The 18,073-nt window shown below is 31.6% G+C and overlaps 5 protein-coding genes across 5 annotated transcripts; all 5 read right to left on the reverse strand.

Moving 5' to 3' along the window:
* Positions 1-353: 353 nt before the first annotated feature.
* HELRODRAFT_160532 (hypothetical protein) lies at positions 354-2,010 on the reverse strand (the record flags this gene model as incomplete). The annotated part of the gene is made up of 5 exons (XM_009017485.1): positions 354-483; positions 586-679; positions 949-1,002; positions 1,156-1,368; positions 1,650-2,010. The coding sequence occupies 5 exons, from the start codon at positions 2,008-2,010 to the stop codon at positions 354-356; spliced, it is 852 nt and encodes a 283-aa protein (XP_009015733.1).
* Positions 2,011-3,136: 1,126 nt separating this feature from the next.
* HELRODRAFT_160533 (hypothetical protein) lies at positions 3,137-5,302 on the reverse strand (the record flags this gene model as incomplete). Its single annotated transcript, XM_009017486.1, has 9 exons — positions 3,137-3,202; positions 3,640-3,735; positions 3,802-3,924; positions 4,017-4,074; positions 4,145-4,217; positions 4,362-4,503; positions 4,639-4,746; positions 4,881-5,044; positions 5,143-5,302. The coding sequence occupies 9 exons, from the start codon at positions 5,300-5,302 to the stop codon at positions 3,137-3,139; spliced, it is 990 nt and encodes a 329-aa protein (XP_009015734.1).
* Positions 5,303-5,694: 392 nt separating this feature from the next.
* HELRODRAFT_160534 (hypothetical protein) lies at positions 5,695-6,311 on the reverse strand (the record flags this gene model as incomplete). The annotated part of the gene is made up of 2 exons (XM_009017487.1): positions 5,695-5,821; positions 6,052-6,311. The coding sequence occupies 2 exons, from the start codon at positions 6,309-6,311 to the stop codon at positions 5,695-5,697; spliced, it is 387 nt and encodes a 128-aa protein (XP_009015735.1).
* A 735-nt stretch (positions 6,312-7,046) lies between these two features.
* On the reverse strand, positions 7,047-8,831 carry HELRODRAFT_160535 (hypothetical protein; the record flags this gene model as incomplete). The annotated part of the gene is made up of 4 exons (XM_009017488.1): positions 7,047-7,189; positions 7,417-7,451; positions 7,902-7,995; positions 8,633-8,831. The coding sequence occupies 4 exons, from the start codon at positions 8,829-8,831 to the stop codon at positions 7,047-7,049; spliced, it is 471 nt and encodes a 156-aa protein (XP_009015736.1).
* A 269-nt stretch (positions 8,832-9,100) lies between these two features.
* Positions 9,101-9,523, reverse strand: HELRODRAFT_160536 (hypothetical protein; the record flags this gene model as incomplete). The annotated part of the gene is made up of 1 exon (XM_009017489.1): positions 9,101-9,523. The coding sequence occupies one exon, from the start codon at positions 9,521-9,523 to the stop codon at positions 9,101-9,103; it is 423 nt and encodes a 140-aa protein (XP_009015737.1).
* Between the last annotated feature and the right edge of the window lie 8,550 nt (positions 9,524-18,073).

Below are 18,073 nucleotides of genomic sequence, written 5' to 3' on the forward strand. Positions count from 1 at the left end.
ATTTCCATATATTGTTATCTTGCTATGTAAAAATTACAAAAGTAGGTTAATTAATAATGATTTAAATTTTAATCAACAATAATATTTAAATATTCCAATTATACGATTAAAATATTTATTAACAATTTTAATATATAAATAATCTAAATATATAGTTGTTTTTTTTCTAAAAATAACTTAAAGTTCTCAAAGCATAATTTTGTTTCAAAAAAAATATTATTTACATTGTTGCTGCAACAAAGTCAAATTCTTCTTGATCTGTGATGCTAAGTAATTGAGCCTGATTACTTGAAAAATGAATTATTTTAATTTAATTAATAAAAAAAAGTATAATTATTCAATTAACTATTCAACTAAGCCGGTAGAAGTGCCAAGTATGGCGTTTTAAGCATGGTTCGAATACTGTCTGTCCGAAACTCAATGACCATCATACCGGTATGATGCGGTGCTTGCGCGTGCATACATAATGTGCAAGTGTGTTTTCTGGCACGAAGGTTTAATTGTAACTTATAAGTTCATAATAGCATTTAAAAAAATTAAAAATATATAACAATCGTTAACATGCGCAGAAAAAATTTTCACAACCTCACACAAGTGGAATTAGCAACATGCCAAGATGCTGACAATGAAAATTCTCCATAGCAGTAGTTTGAGTAATACAACCAATTCTCTGGACAATCTGAAGTTTTACATTGAAATAAAAAAATAACTACATTCATTTAACTTTTGATTTTCGGTATTAGTTGAAACAAATTTTAAATTGTGATTATATGCAGTACAAACTTCATCACATTCACTGTTTAAATCACTTAATGTTATTATAATTATTATTATACAAAAATATAATAATGCCAAATTTATTTATGTAAATGTTTTAATAAGATCTAAAAAATGTACTGGCTGAATAGTAGTTAGTGTTGATTTGTCGTTTTCTCCTCGCAACGTTACCTTGTGCGTTGGTAGAACTTCCGTCATTACTTGATCCTCTGTTACCATTGGAGCCTTTTAACAAATTAACGTTTTAATTGAAATAAAATTGAAATAATCATATTTTAAATATGAAATATCTTCAAATCATACCTACTAATAAGTTTGAAGATAAAAATATAATTAGTTGAAAGAAAATTGGAAAGAAGGAAAATTGTTGCAACGAACTTGTGTTCCGTTGGCCATCTAGGGCAGATTTTTTGACAGGATTCATGTTGCAGATGGTCACTGATGGAAAGTTCAGTGCATCGTTCCTAGTGATGCTCAGTGTTACTTGCTTCGGCCGATCCATGTAGCGTTGTGTCAGTTCGTATATGTTGAAAACCATTCCAGATGTCATCAACAGTATTGTCAAACCCCAAAACATTTTTTTGAATTTTCCTTTTAGAATTTCATTAGTTTGTTATAGCTTTAAATACGTGAAATTTTACAAATAATATCTTATATGTACGTATTTATTATAAAATAATTTAAAGTTCTGCTGCAAAATGTTAAGTTCGATTAACTTTTTAATTTATGAATCATTTGAGCTAAAAGTATACAAGTATTTAACTGCGGATTAATATTTTCATTGTAGTGTTCATTTATAAAATATGAAAATCTAAAATGTGATAAACCGTGCTTTGTAAGATGTATTTATTTAAGAACGAAGTGATAAATACCATTTGCGCGAGCATAATTAGGAATTCCATGGGCAGTGGTGTTGAGGTTGGCCGTCATGAAGTCATTAAAGACCATCATTCGGTATGGACCTTGTTCATCGATCGTTTCACTCATGAACTGGTAGTAGTTGGAAAAACTTCCCAAACCACTTGGTAAATTTGGTTTTGTAGAGGATTTTGTTGGTGAGAATTGTTTCTTAATTTCATTCTTCATGAAAGACTTGCTAGGAAACTCCATAAAAACTTGGTTAGTTTTATCATGTTGATTGTATTGCTGTGGATATAGAAAGTCAGGTCTTGGTGTGGGTTTTTGAATATGCTGAACTGGATAGGAAGGGTGAGGTTTCACTGGCTCCTCCATTTCTGTGTCAGAAAACGATAGATCGAATTTTTCCATTAAGGTTATTAATAAATAATTATCTATAATAAAACAGAGGTGATATTAATATTTTGCTCCGTTTCGAGGAAAATCACGAGTAAATTTTCCATCGTGTGCTTATTAGCAATGCTTTCACATTCTTTCCAAATAATATTTTTTTATTTTAAAATTATCGCACTGTTATCTAGAAAGCTTTAGCTGTTATATAGGAAATTTATATATACATACAAACATATAGTGTAATTATATCTCTGTGTGTCTGTATTAAGTGACCCACCTACAATCCTGATCTTTATGTTGTGATACGACTTATTGATCAGCCGAGAACTAATGCATCGGTTATGAATGCGTACAAAATAATTCTCAGGAATTCTAAGGGAGAGTATTTGTTATCGACGATGATTCGATATTTTTATTCACTGTCATTCAATCAATGGCGACATGTGCACTTGCAACATCACTTTTAAATTGCATGATAAGCGTGTTATTTTCCTTTTTTGGTGATTAATTTTCTATATTTCTGCTGAATATTAATTTTTATAAAGTTTTGTATTGATTCACTGTTAGAATAAACAGGAAATTTCAAGGAATGACATTTTTTAACTTCAAAGTAAAGTATTTTGCTTAATATTTGTTTTTAACCAGCAAGTTTTATGTGAGACGACAAATATTTGTTGACATATCTATCATTTATTGTGTCTTAACATACATAAGTTTTTTTTACCTAATCTAATGTTTTCCAGGTTGAAAAGTTCAAATAATGCAAATACGCGGGATTTTGTAGAATGTTATCATTTGTGAACTTTTTCCCTTTTTCAACATAATTAATATATGAAATTTTAAAATGTTTCATCAAACACAAAAGAGTTGATTCAATTTACTTTTTTATAGAAAATTTATATATAAATTCAAACATATAGTATAATTATATCTCTGTGTGTCTGTATTAAGTGACCCACCTACAATCCTGATCTTTATGTTGTGATACGACTTATTGATCAGCCGAGAACTAATCCATCGGTTATGAATGCGTGCAAAATAATTCTCAGGAATTCTAAGGGAGAGTATTTGTTATCGACGATGATTCGATATTTTTATTCACTGTCATTCAATCAATGGCGACATGTGCACTTGCAACATCACTTTTAAATTGCATGATAAGCGTGTTATTTTCCTTTTTTGGTGATTAATTTTCTATATTTCTGCTGAATATTAATTTTTATAAAGTTTTGTATTGATTCACTGTTAGAATATACAGGAAATTTCAAGGAATGACATTTTTTAACTTCAAAGTAAAGTATTTTGCTTAATATTTGTTTTTAACCAGCAAGTTTTATGTGAGACGACAAATATTTGTTGACATATCTATCATTTATTGTGTCTTAACATACATAAGTTTTTTTTACCTAATCTAATGTTTTCCAGGTTGAAAAGTTCAAATAATGCAAATACGCGGGATTTTGTAGAATGTTATCATTTGTGAACTTTTTCCCTTTTTCAACATAATTAATATATGAAATTTTAAAATGTTCCATCAAACACAAAAGAGTTGATTCAATTTACTTTTTTTGTACACAAACGGAAAATATTGAAAATAGAAAAAACAATAACGTCTGATAGGAGTTCGAAATATTCGAAGAACGTCATCATAGCGAATCCGAACCACAAACCAGTAACTCCACACAAGTCGGAGAGATACTGGACCAACTGACAAGATAATTTGGTGAGCAAAATAAATTAAACAATCTCAGCCTCATAAAACAGTAACCATACTTCATAAGCGGGTCCTTCATCCAGCTCATGAACGTGAAAGTCGGAAAAGTATATGACCACTCTCAGCAGGTTGTCTGTCACTACTTCATCTTGCGTCAGGTTATACATTTGGGCGATTTTAGCCTGTTTAACGAAAATTAAAACTAGTTTGTAATTTTGAAGTTGACAACAACAATGAACAATTTATATATTAATATTACAAAGTTAATTGAAACCTGCTCGCTTTTCATCGGCCAGTCCAAATACGAGGAAAAACTGTCAAAGATCACGTCACTGTAACAATGTTAATTTTGATTATATTTTTTACAAAAAATTTTGATATTATTGATAGAAATTTTCTAACTTGCATCGTTCAGGGCAATCACATGTCAGTGACTTATTCATAAATTTCATTTTTATTGCATACCTACATTCGTCTGGAAATGATTCGAGAAACATGTTCGTTTGTAAAAAAATTGTATGAAGTAAACACAAACTTTTGCAGCAAGTCAACAAATAATTAGTTTGATATGATAATAATATAACAGTGATATGTTGTGATTAAATTTTATCCACTCAACCTTGTTCGAAGTTCCCAGACTGACACAAGCTCATGTTGTCGGCGTTGATATTCTCCATTAAGGCAGTTATATTAAGATAACTGAAATCTATGCATCCACACTCGTGCATAATTTTTTTTTGATAGCACGTGTACTCACAACCCTGGTTACGTAATCATTTGCACATCGCCATCATTTTTGGCGCCAAAAGTTTGTATTTATTAAAATTAATAATTTTTTAGTATTAAATTGTTATCAATAGAAAGTTTTTGAAAAAAAGATAATGGATAAAAATCACTTTGGCCCGATATTGAACGTTGTAGAATGCGGAATATGCACTGGTGAATGGGTCAAACAACTGTTCGGTGCAGCTGCCGTAAGGAGAGCCCAACCGATTTATCTCGTGCTTAGAGTTATCAATTTGATTGATCCATTTATTCATTAATAAATACAATCTTTAAGATTTTTAAAATAACCAGAGTCCCATGTCCTTCTTCTAATGAACGGGCTCAAATTTTAAAAGAATTTAATGTATACTACCCGTTGTAAACTGATGTAAGTTAATTGTCCAGGGCCAACTGAGACTCCCTCGTCTTCAGGAAACGGCATCTGATTCTGGTCGAGGATGACGACACGGATCCCTGCCAGACTTCCTGCTTGCTTCACGTAATCCATCTGATCGATATTCACAACCATCTCCAAACCTTTTGATGTTTCATATTAAATTGCTACAACTCTACCAATGTTTTTTCCGTATTTTTCATCAATTTTTATTCAATTTTTCAATAATAAATTTTCCAACCGTTTTTTGGACCTTCCCTGGTGGCCGTCACTATTTGTTTGGAATCGTTCCAACCAGAGTTATAAACATAACAGTTCCCGTGTAAGGGGTTGTAGAAACTTTCAAAATCACTGCTCACAAATTGTTTGAAGTATAATTGTAATACAAATAATGTCAACATTTTATTAATCCAAATATTAATCTTTTGAGTAAGAAAATTTTAATAATTTTAAAACAAATTGGATTGTTTTTTGCGGCACTAAGTTTGGCAAAATCAGTATTATTATTAGTTAATAATAAAATTGATTTTGGCACAGCATTTGTTTCTAATTTTAGATTTTTTAATGGCTTTAAAATAAATGTTGCCTTTGAACAAAGTGATGCCAATAATGATTTTTGGTTTTAGAAAAAAATCTTAGTCGAGATCATTAACAAAATTAAAATTAATATTGATAGATCTTGTAAAAATTTATTGTTATCCGTGGTCTAACATGGAACATTGATCGAATGTTGAGATAATTATAAAATTTCTAATTTGAAAACGTTTTCAATTTTACTCTCATTAATGTCTATTTATTTCAACAACTGAGACAAGACATGAACGAAAAGTTCATCGATTAGCACAAAAGAACGAGGTATTAGTACAAATCTCTCGTTCATATCAATATCGATCGTTCCGAAGAATGGACTATTGAAAGCCCTTCAATGTGGCAAAAGATCATATTACGAGTTAACTAAAATAACAATGCATTTCTGCCGTTTGAAACTGGTGCGTGTTTGTGTGTGCATATAAAATATATTTTGAATGACTATGGATAAAATGTATGGTGTTGATATTCAGTATAAATATAAAAAATTTTCTCAAAACAAATAAATTAACAAAGACATGCAAGAATAAGACCACTGAAAAATGATTCAACTGCAACTGACTTGGATAAATCACACCGTTCCCCCATGTATGTGCAGTAGTTTATCAAGTCACTCACACTGTACCCATAAGATTTCTGCTCAGAAGTCGACAGTGTAGCAATTCTTTCGAAGAATTGTTCTTGCTTCTGAAAATTATCGCTAAGAGTCGTCCTGTTGAACTGACTGCCGTTGATTATCGTTGGCGGTTCGAAATTTGTAGAGATGGATGGGTTGACGACAGAGCTGAGCTGTCTATAGGCCATATTTTTTGCTGAGTCCATGTTGCTCTTGCTGCTAGACCGACAATGTTGTGCGTCGTAATTGTTATTCGCTAGACAACATGTACAGCAACACATGAGATCAACTGGTCTCATTGTCGTTGCTAATGCAGTTGTTGACTGAGACGTAGTTGTTGTTATTAATGTTGTTATTGTTGTTGGTTTTATAGTTGATGTTGTAAAAGTATAAACCGAACTAGTTGTAGTAGTAGTATTAGTGGTAGTGGTAGTAATAGTTGTAGTGGTGGTAGTGGTGGTGGTAGTTGCAATAGTAATAGTAATGGTAATTGTAGTAGTAGTTGTAGTTGTAGTAGTAGTTGTTGTAGTAGTTGTTGTAGTAGATGTGCTTGTAGTTGTTGTGCTGGTATTAATAGTAGTTGTGGTTGTAGTTAAAACTGTTGTAGTTGAAGTTAATGCTGTTATTGTTGTTGATGTTGTAATGGTTGGTGTAGTTGTAGTAGTTATGGTAGTTGTTGTAGTTGTGGTGCTTGTCTTGATAGTTGTGGTGGTTGTAGTGATTGTGATTGTAGTGGTCGTAGATTTAGTAGTTATGGTTGTTGGGGTTGTTGTAGTTGTTGTGGTAGTTGTGGTTGTAGTTGTAGTGGTGGTCGAGGTTGTTGTTTTAATTGGTGTTGCTATAGTTGTATATTCTGTTGTTAAGACTGGTTGGGCTAAATTTGGTTCAGGATTTAGTTAAATATGTTTAAGAACATTACAGGCAGATGCACGAAACATACACTAACCTTTTCGTTTGCAGACAAAATCGAAGTTGACATCACATGGTCTGTCGAAGTAGGCCATGAACACGATTTCGAGTCGGAAGCACCTGGTTTTCTCATTCATTGAGTCTGCCATGTACACGCGGAATGGCGAGTCGTTACCTGTTTGGAAGCAGCACATTTCATTGCAAGGTGAATAAACTAATTTGTGTAAATAAATAACATTAAATAAAAAATGTTACATTACTTGTGAACTGAAATTGTTAAAAAGATTAATATTTTTCAAAATTATTGAAATCATTTTGTTCGATGCTAATGATTGAAAGATAACCCACCGTCAGTATAATATGTAGAACTATTTATAACATCGCCACCTGTTTTTAACAAACCTAGCCAAATAGAATCAAACAAAATACTTTTCATTCTGGAAAAAAAAATAAAAATTTTTTTTTTAGTTTTAGCTATTCATTTTTTGATAAAATAGAAAAATCTTCAAGTTCTTTTCATCAAGATTATGTTGTTTAAATTTAACTTTAACTTTTAATTAAAAATATTGAGCAATTACATTGCATTTTCAACGAAGTCAAATTCTGCTTGATCCGTGATGCTGAGTAACTGAGCCTGATTACTTTGAAATGAAATTTCTTAATTTAACTAGCGAAGAGAAGTTATATCCTTAAATTAAAATAACCATTTCATGATCAATTACATGCACACAGTGACGGATGTAAGCAACATAGAGGGAGGTGAAAATTTTAAAAATTTTGAAATTTGACGGGAGGGCCAAGAGACCCAAAAAATAACCAAATGTTCACAAATTTGGCTGGTCGTGGCCCCTCTAGATCTACCACTATACGCACAAAATTTTTGCAACCTCACACAGGTGGAATTAGCATCCTGCCAAGTTACAGACGGTTGAAATGCTCCATAGCAGTAGTTTGAATAATACAACCATTTTGGAGGACAGCCTGAAATCACACGTTGAAATAAATGTACAACGAAGATTTTTTTACTGGCTATTCACGCTAGTTCACAATTTGAAAGGAATACTTTCACTTTCAATTGCGACACAACTACCATCAGAGTTTTAGTTTCTCATATGATACTTTTTTCCATTTACGTAACATCCAATTAACAAATTATATAAACTGAATTAATTCTATTGTAATAACCTACTAAAATAATTTGCATTTACGACGGATTGACTTCTTTCTTAAACTTACTGTGATGGTATGAAGTATAAACATCATCACAATTTTGAATCACTCACTGTTATTACAACTATTAAACAAAAATATAATAATGCCAAATTAATGTTCTTAGTTATGTAAATGTTTCAATAACATCAAAATTTACTGGCTGAATAGTAGTTAGTGTTGATTTGTCGTTTTCTTCTCGAAACATCATTTTGTGCGTTCTTAGAACTTCCGTTACTACCAGGTCCATCGTTACCATTTGAGTCTTTTACCAATTGAAAATTTTAAAATTAAAATAATGGTTAATCCTACTTTTATTTAATAATTTAATTAAAATATAACAATAAATTTGAAGAAGAAAAAAGAAGGGTTAAGAAAATTGGAAAGAAGGAAAATTGTTGCAACGAACATTTGTTCTGTTGTCCTTCCAGGGCAGATTTTTTGACAGGATTCATGTTGCAGATGGTCACTGATGGAAAGTTCAGTGCATCGTTCCTAGTGATGCTCAGTGTTACTTGCTTCGGCCGATCCATGTAGCGTTGTGTCAGTTCGTATATGTTGAAAACCATTCCAGATGTCATCAACAGTATTGTCAAACCCCAAAACATTTTTTTGAATTTTCCTTTTAGAATTTCATTAGTTTGTTATAGCTTTAAATACGTGAAATTTTACAAATAATATCTTATATGTACGTATTTATTATAAAATAATTTAAAGTTCTGTTGCAAAATGTTAAGTTCGATTAACTTTTTAATTTATGAATCATTTGAGCTAAAAGTATACAAGTATTTAACTGCGGATTAATATTTTCATTGTAGTGTTCATTTATAAAATATGAAAATCTAAAATGTGATAAACCGTGCTTTGTAAGATGTATTTATTTAAGAACGAAGTGATAAATACCATTTGCGCGAGCATAATTAGGAATTCCATGGGCAGTGGTGTTGAGGTTGGCCGTCATGAAGTCATTAAAGACCATCATTCGGTATGGACCTTGTTCATCGATCGTTTCACTCATGAACTGGTAGTAGTTGGAAAAACTTCCCAAACCACTTGGTAAATTTGGTTTTGTAGAGGATTTTGTTGGTGAGAATTGTTTCTTAATTTCATTCTTCATGAAAGACTTGCTAGGAAACTCCATAAAAACTTGGTTAGTTTTATCATGTTGATTGTATTGCTGTGGATATAGAAAGTCAGGTCTTGGTGTGGGTTTTTGAATATGCTGAACTGGATAGGAAGGGTGAGGTTTCACTGGCTCCTCCATTTCTGTGTCAGAAAACGATAGATCGAATTCTTCCATTTTCGTTGTTAAAATTAATCAAAACAAAACAAAACGCAGTTCTATTTACAATATTCTGCTGTTGCAAGATAAAATTCGTGTAAATTCTTCTTCATCCATTTGTCAGCATTGCTTTCACATTATATATATTTCGTTTATTTTAACCGTATCGCGCTGTTACGTAAAAGGTGGAAATCTTTCTAATATACGTAAGTACAAACTTATACATAAACAAATAAAATATTCATATACATGTATAAGTATAATTATATCTGTGTGTGCATGTATGAACCGTCCCCACATAGTACATATATTCTTATTATAATTAGTAGCGCAATTTTGTGACAGGATTTATTGATCAGACGAGGACTAATGCATAGGTTAGGATATTTGTGCGCAGAATGATTCGAAGAACAATGGCAATGCTAGGGAGGATGACAATAAAGAGAAAGCCTGCCGCACGAAACCGCTACAAAAAAGGACGATATCACGAAAGCCTAACGATGACTCCCAGATTATTTATCGACATTGCGTCAGTATTTTTATTCAGAATCAATCAATCAATCAATGACAGCATGTACACTATCAACACTATTTTAAAATTGCATGATCCTTGTATATTTTTTCATTTCGTGGTGGCTAGTTTCTCAAATTTCTACTGAAAATCTACAGACTATTAATTTACAGACGTGCCTCATGTTGAGAGTGAGCAAAGTCATTTGCTTAATAAATGGTTTTTATCAGCAAAATTTTTCTTAGACAACAAATATCTGTTGATGTATCTATCGCTCATTATGTCTAAACGTATGTAAGGCCTAAGCAGTCAATGTTATGAACAAAGAGAATTGTACCGGCCTGAACCAATTGAATAGAAAGAATGCACTGAAAACACGTTCCATGTGTCAACTGAACAATGACAATATTGCTAATTGAAACAGATTTTCAGCCTTAGGTGTGTCATTTATCGAATCGAATTAAGTTACTTTCTTGTTTTCTTTGTCGGCTTAGAACTCGAACCACTTCATATTACAAATTTTTAGCAAGTTAAAAGTTGAATGTTAAAAGTTTATAAAAGTTCACTGTTAAATGTTCATAGTAGTATCTTATATTTTAAAATTAGATGTTCTTTTTCATTTTACAAAGTTTGGTTGAAACAAGAACTATTAACGATTTTCTCTATTTTGTATTCGCACATTTTATCAGTAATCATTTCAACTTTAAATTATGAGTAATTTTTTACGGAAATTGAATATGTCGCTTACAAAATATTTTGTCGGCTTACACAATTAAATATTTATAGTTATTTAAGGTTCTTTCATTATGCAAAAGCACTTTATTTCATGATTTATTTTTTCTAATTATAATACACTTCAATAAACTTTCATATTCCAATTTTCAATACAACGGCAAACATAATATGTTTTATGCTTTTTATATTTAAATTAATGATAATTTAAACAAACCAATTTTGATAAATTACATTTTTTTTAAATTTTACAATAATTCGCATAAATAACTGATTTTCCAAGAAAGAGCAACTGCAAACTACTTCCATAAATCAGGCGAACGTGGATGTGAACATCGAATGTTCCACAAATTCATCTACCCGCCACCAGCCGCCGATATAAATAACCCACTCAATGAAAAGCATTCAATGAAGCAGCCATAAATATGTTGCCAAAGTGTCAGTTAATTATTGCTCGATGGCACGAAAGTCTTTTATATCGGAGCGTGGACGTGTATATTTTTACACTGGTTAGTTGTATTGTTAGATGGCAAACATGTTCATAAATTATTGATAATAATAAGACAACGTGGAAGCAGAACAAACTCTGAAATTCTCGAATAGAAACTTTTTCTTCCTCAGAATAAACACAATTACGCAACTTAATAAAACTACTTAACATGTCTGTGCTTAAAAATGCAAGAAATGAATTCTTTCCGTAGCGGACCCACAATTCCAGTAGGGTCTCAATTGGGTCCATGAGTGTCATCAAATAAAAAAAAAACAGAGCAGACGCTAGACGGTTCAGGCATGTTTAATGAACGCAAAACCGACCGATCATGAGCGTATCTGAGTAAATGAATGTCTAAAAGATAGCATAGAGTCAAAAAATATGGGCTCATTTTAATGAGACTCAAACTCAGAGCTGGTCGGATTATAATTTGTTCAAGTGTTTTATTTTTTTATTAATTTGCTTAATAAATGTAACTATTATTGTTAAAAACCTTAAAAAGCTTCATAGGTATTTTTCATTTTTGATTTCGTTATGATGTTTTAACAGTATTGAGATATAATCAACATAAATTGTCAATATTTTAAAATTTTCAAAAAGAGTTGATTTAAAAAGCAGTTTGAGAAAAAGAAGCAACATATTGTAATAACTGCCGGAATGATCAACCTGCGCAACATCATTATTATCTTGATTGTTTGTTATCTTTGTTATCTTTGCTATAGTTGTAATCTTTGGATTGTGAAAATATCTGGTATATCAGCGAATGAATAGTCAGATTTACACTCTGGTTTCCAGTAGAGAAAGCGAAGTCGTAAATGTGATTTACGTAGCAGTTACATGGAATAGTTGGATGTTTCTATTACTGTTGGTATTCAAAAAAACGTTCAACGAAGTTTGCGTTTGAAGCGGTTGTGTTCACCTGTTGGAAATCTTGAACCTACGGAATAACGACCACTTGACGATCGTTGGAAACTACAACATTGGTGTTGGAAATATAGAAATCTTTGAAGTGTTATAACATTGGTGTTGGTAATTACAAGAGTCGAGGGTTACAGCAATATAATAATAATAATTTTGAAAAGTTTTATCTTCATTAAACTGCGCTGTTTTTTAATAATCATTCTCCAGATGTCTGGAAAAACGTAGAACGAAACTGTTTTTATTATTCTTAATATTTTATTAATCGCTAATCATATCCGGTTCCTAATAAAAACCTCAATCAACATGCCAATTACATATCAATCATGTTGCTGTCACATGGTAAGATCACGCTTGTATAATAAAATCAGAGGATGGATCCACCATCTGCTGCTACATTTTCATTTTATGGATACTTCAATGAAATAATAACGCACAACATTTAACAACGGTGCTGAATGGTGAATCAGGAAATAGTGGGAATAAGAGGGTCTGATGAAAAAGAAGAAGTGATTAACTTACACGAATCTATGAAATATAGATGAAGTTAATGAAATTAAGTGGATACGGAAACGATCACCATCAATTCACGTCAGAAGTTTATGAAATTTTCATAAGAGGGGAGGAGTCATAGAAATTTTGAATAAAAATTCTCACAAAGGAGCGTTCGACGTAGCATGCATAGATTAATTGTTGTTCGTTTGATCTCGATGGCTGGCCGACATCATTCAAGCAGTCATTCATGTAGGTGCAACCGACTTACTGATCGTCTGTTTGCCTCCTAGTACGTCTGACTGCTTGTATGTCTGACTGCTTGTATGTCTGTCTGGTTGTATGTCTGTCTGCTTGCTGTGTTTTGCTTGATTGCCTGTGTTATTGATTCTCTGTCGCCCTGCTTATCCGTTTGTCTGTCTGTCTGTCTGTCTGGGATGTTTGCAACTTCCACGTGATAGTTCATGTTTACGCCTGCACACTCAAGTAGGAAAGGTGATTCATAAAACGTTAAATAGGTTCTGCTGACAACACTATATATATATATAGATATATATATATATATATATATATATATATATAGTGTAAAAATGTATGTATATATATATATATATATATATATATGTATCTCAATTATATTTATAGTTATTATATAACATATATCGATATATACGTACATGCATACATATATACATATATATAACGCGAATTTTTATACAGGAATCCATAAAAAGTGTGATTACAAAATTACAGTCAACAATATCAACATTTAAACAAATATTCCACTTTAACACCGAGTGAGTGTTTGGTATTTGAAAAAAACAGATGAACGACATTTAAACAAAATTTTTGGCCCGTGGGGGGATCGAACCCACGACCTTCGCGTTATTAGCACGACGCTCTAACCAACTGAGCTAACGGGCCTCACAATCACTTCAGATGCAAACATAAGTTTAAAATTTCTTGTTATATCTTGTGTTGGACATAGAATTAATTTTAAATGATTTCATTTGGCTTTTGCAAATATTTATACATATGTTTCTGGGATGCATACGTTTACATTGTTTTTTTATACGCGTGTATGTGTGTGTGTGTGTGTGTATTTGCACGCACAGGCAGACATGTGATTAATAATGATGACTAGAGGCGTGCGTTCGTAATCTTCATTTTCAATCTCTCCCACATACAATTCAATAACAAGACGATTAAATGCTCGCTATCTACGAGCTGGATTGTACGCTAGAAATGTTTTTGTATTTTTTATGGTAGGTATTCATCAATTTTGTATAATTGTTGGTTTTGTGTGGATGTTTATGAATACTGTTTTTTGTATGAATGTGTGTTTACATTTTATACTGATAAATGTTGGTGTTTCATGCAAATGTCTTTTTGCATCTACTATAAATCTACGTTGCTGGCTTGCAAATTATTAAAATTGTGCGGTGTAGGTAACTTTTTAATTTTCGTTCGCTGAAGAATTTCGGTACGATTATATGTTCGCTTTCCATCTTCATCTTACCCATTCACTTATTTCAATTTTTACATCCAAGTTCAGTAGTTTTATACGTTCGTTCGTTTTATATGTTGTAGATAGCAAAGTACAATGTCATACAAATGTTGAAAAATATTTATTCAGTTGTTTCAAACTTGTATCTCCTAATGACCATAGTTATTTTGGTGGATGTGAAGGAAGCTTCGTATGATGTACCGTGTAGACATCTGTCTTCATACACGATTCCATCTTGATGCGCGCTTGAGATATTCTTTTTATTTAATAAACGGCCACCTATCTATTTGCTTGAGTTAATAAAAATGGTTTGATGTGTTGGAAAATTGTGGAGTGTTTGTTGGATTATTGTCGTGTTGTTGTACTGATGTGTTGTTGTTGTTGGGCTACCGTGTTTTGCTACTGTGTTGAGTTGTTATCATGTTGTTGTGTGTGACTTTTCTCTCTAGATCATAACATTAACAACGAATATACGAATTTTTTAACAAAAATATAATAATGAATTATATAATAATTATAGGAGTATAGCGTTAATTTGAAATAACATTGTTGAGCACAGGATTTGCAAAGCATCAGTAGCAACATCCAAACATCAAATCAATTTGTTTGAAAATGTCGTCAAACGGGGAGCATGTAAGGCGTCAATCATTTCAAATGCTTTCACTGTTAACATTTTCAAGCGTTTTTCTTCTCATCAAATTACACGCTCTTCATCAACTTCTGCACTTTTCAATGTTCGTTCATTGGTTCATATGTTTGACTACTTGTTCGTGTGTTCGTGTTTGTTTGTTTATTTGTTTCTATGTTTGCATGCTTGTATTAGTTTATTAATATGCTATGTCTAGACATATGAGGATTTTTTAATGTTTGTATGTATTGTCATGTCTGTTTGTTTTTTTTTTGTTTGTTCAGTTTTTGTTTAGTTGCTTATATGTTTGTTTTTTATGTATAAATGTTGGTACATTTGTTTGTTTGTCTGCATATTCGTTTTCAAAGTTTGCTCGATTGCAAAACTTTTGTTCAGATTTTCACATTTTTATGTTATGATGGCACTTCAAACTGTTTGTTTTGACTCGATGATAAATGCTGGAGTCAACTTCTATGACTTTTTAACAAAGAAAAATATTCGAAATGATTTTATACAGAAAAATATTTATATACACACACCATAATATGATCTGAACTTGAATGGTATTCGTTGTTGTTTGGTTATGTTAATATAGTTTCTAATAAAATCAAACCAAAATTATTAAATTACTATCGTCTTCATCACAAATATCATCACCGCATCATCATCATCTTTGCGTTATCACCAGCAGTAGCCTTAACGTTTAAAAAAATTTAAAAACACCATCCAAGTTCAGATCATATTATAGTGTGTGTATGTAAATATGTTTCTTTATAAAATCTTTTCGAATATTTTCCTTTGTTAAAAATTCAATGTCAAATATTCAGCAAAGATATCAAGACAGGTATGTATCTCTTTTTAACATAACCATCGTTAAAACATCAATTACACACATACACACACATACACACACACGCACACACACACGCACGCATGCACACGCACGCACACACCCACAATGCACTTACAAATTATCGGAACCACAAACAAATAAATGGTCGACACATGTTTGTGGATTATTTGGATGAACGATAACTCTACAATGAAATTTAAACCCCAACCTACCGAGCGAACATGCAATGATGACGTTGTTGATCACGTGATCATGGAATAATCCATTCAGAATATAATGCTGCTACCGATCAGGGTGTCAGCAATGAAATGCAGTTTGGCTGCTTCCAACATGTTCAATGTTTTTCATTGAAACACAAACATTGACAAGAACAACGTATTAACTCAGCACGATGACAACGACTATTTAATTACAAATTATTTAAACAGCATACATACATAATAAAAAATCTTATCTCGTAAATAGAAAATCCTATTTTGAGAAAAAATTTAATAACCGTGAGCTGGTTAAAAATTTTATCCTCAACATGGAAGTGAATGGATGAACACTAATTCAAACCACTCAAATCGGCAGAGCAGATCTACAACAAACGAGATGACACCTTGATGCTGGAAGTGGAGGAAGGATGTGATGTTGGAGGAGGAATATGCATCCGGGCATCTAACATCCACTTCAACGCACTGCAAACATGAACCCTGAAAACCAAAAACGAATAAACACAACCATATATAACAAAATTGCAAGAACCCAACAAAAGAAAAACAAATCTACGGCTGTATGCTATATGAATGAGGCAACAACAAACGCAAACACACGGCGGAAACACGTCATACAATATGAAGACACGTGACACTTTATAATTAGAATCGTTATGTTACAAACGCAATTGCTTCCAGTTAGTTTTACTGGCAAGAATGGAAATGTTGTTTTTTTGTTGCTTCGTATATGATGTTGATGTTTTTATGGCTTCATTTTTGTTGTTTAGTTGGCCATGCTCTTATTTACGGTTTGTTGTTAACAAGCTGAAAGTCATGAATGAATTACTTATCTTGTAGAACTCTTCATTGAAGGGATTTTGTGCTTGTCGTGTCTGAAAACGTAAAACCCTCAAGTTCTATCTTGTTATCACAAAATAAAATTTTTTTGGTAAAAATATCGAAATGGCCATCATTTTAATTTGTCAAGTCATAATTGTGCCGTTGCAATGACTTGCTTGGCCAGTAGTTGCTGTGATTGAGATTTACTACTCTTGTTCCTTGGATGTTGTTGTTGCTGCTGCTGCTGCTAACGTTGTTGCTGTTGTTGTCCCTACAGCTAATTTTATTGTAGTTATATTTGTAGTTGCTGTAGGGATGTTATTGGATTATTGTTAATGCTTTTAAAGATGATGATTTTCATTTTACGAATTAAGACATTTATTTTTATATTATCATTGTGCGTACATGTAGAAAACAAACTTTTCTTTTTTGTATTTTTATTTATAATTGTGGATAAAATCGAATTCAACGTGATTTTAAAATGAAACAAAAATTTTCATTGTGAATTAAAAAAATACGAAAAACCCTCCCAAAAAATGCGCGCAAAACGATACGATAAGCCGTGATGTATGAGCTGATTTGAGTGGTTTTAAATGATAAAAGACGTTGATCCATATTTTGGGGCATTGCGTGCGATATTGTGCCTCTCTTGCTTTAATAAGTGAAATTAATAATAATTACTAATGAAATTGATTAAATTAGTAATATTTAGAAACGTTGGGTTGTTGGTCATGCTGATAAAATTATTGTTGACTTGATGTCATTTTTCTGGCAACTTGGCTGTTATGTTGAATTTCTCTTGATGCCATTTGATTGTTTGACGTTGATTTGCATGATAACGACATGGTTGTGTTTTTTCAACACTAATTTCTCCTTGCCAACGTGTAAGGTATGTATGCAGGCATGAAGGCATATATGCGGGTATACATGTAGGTAGGCTGGCCATGAACAAAGGTAGGTGGACAGAATGGTCATTTGGCATGGGCCTCCAAAATTAAATCTAAAATAATATAATATTAATAAGAAGATATATAAAATTAAAAAAATAAATTTAATGAAACAAGTTTTTCAACGTATGAGCGTATTTAATACTGAAATCAATTTATGTAATTAGCAAGAATTTCTTATCGTTTATCCTAGCAGTTTTTTTTTTATTAAGTTGTGTCTTCAAATGTCCTCACATGCCCTGTATGTAGGTTATATATGTAGGTACACATGCATATATATATATATATAAATATATATATATATATATATTTATATATATATATATATATATATATTTTAAAACCACGTTATTAATATATTAATAATATATATAATTATAATAATGTATAACTATTATATTAATAATATATATAATTATTAATAATATATATATATATATATATATATATTTT

Source organism: Helobdella robusta (genome assembly GCF_000326865.2).
Source record: "Helobdella robusta unplaced genomic scaffold HELROscaffold_2, whole genome shotgun sequence".
NCBI lineage: Eukaryota > Metazoa > Annelida > Clitellata > Rhynchobdellida > Glossiphoniidae > Helobdella > Helobdella robusta.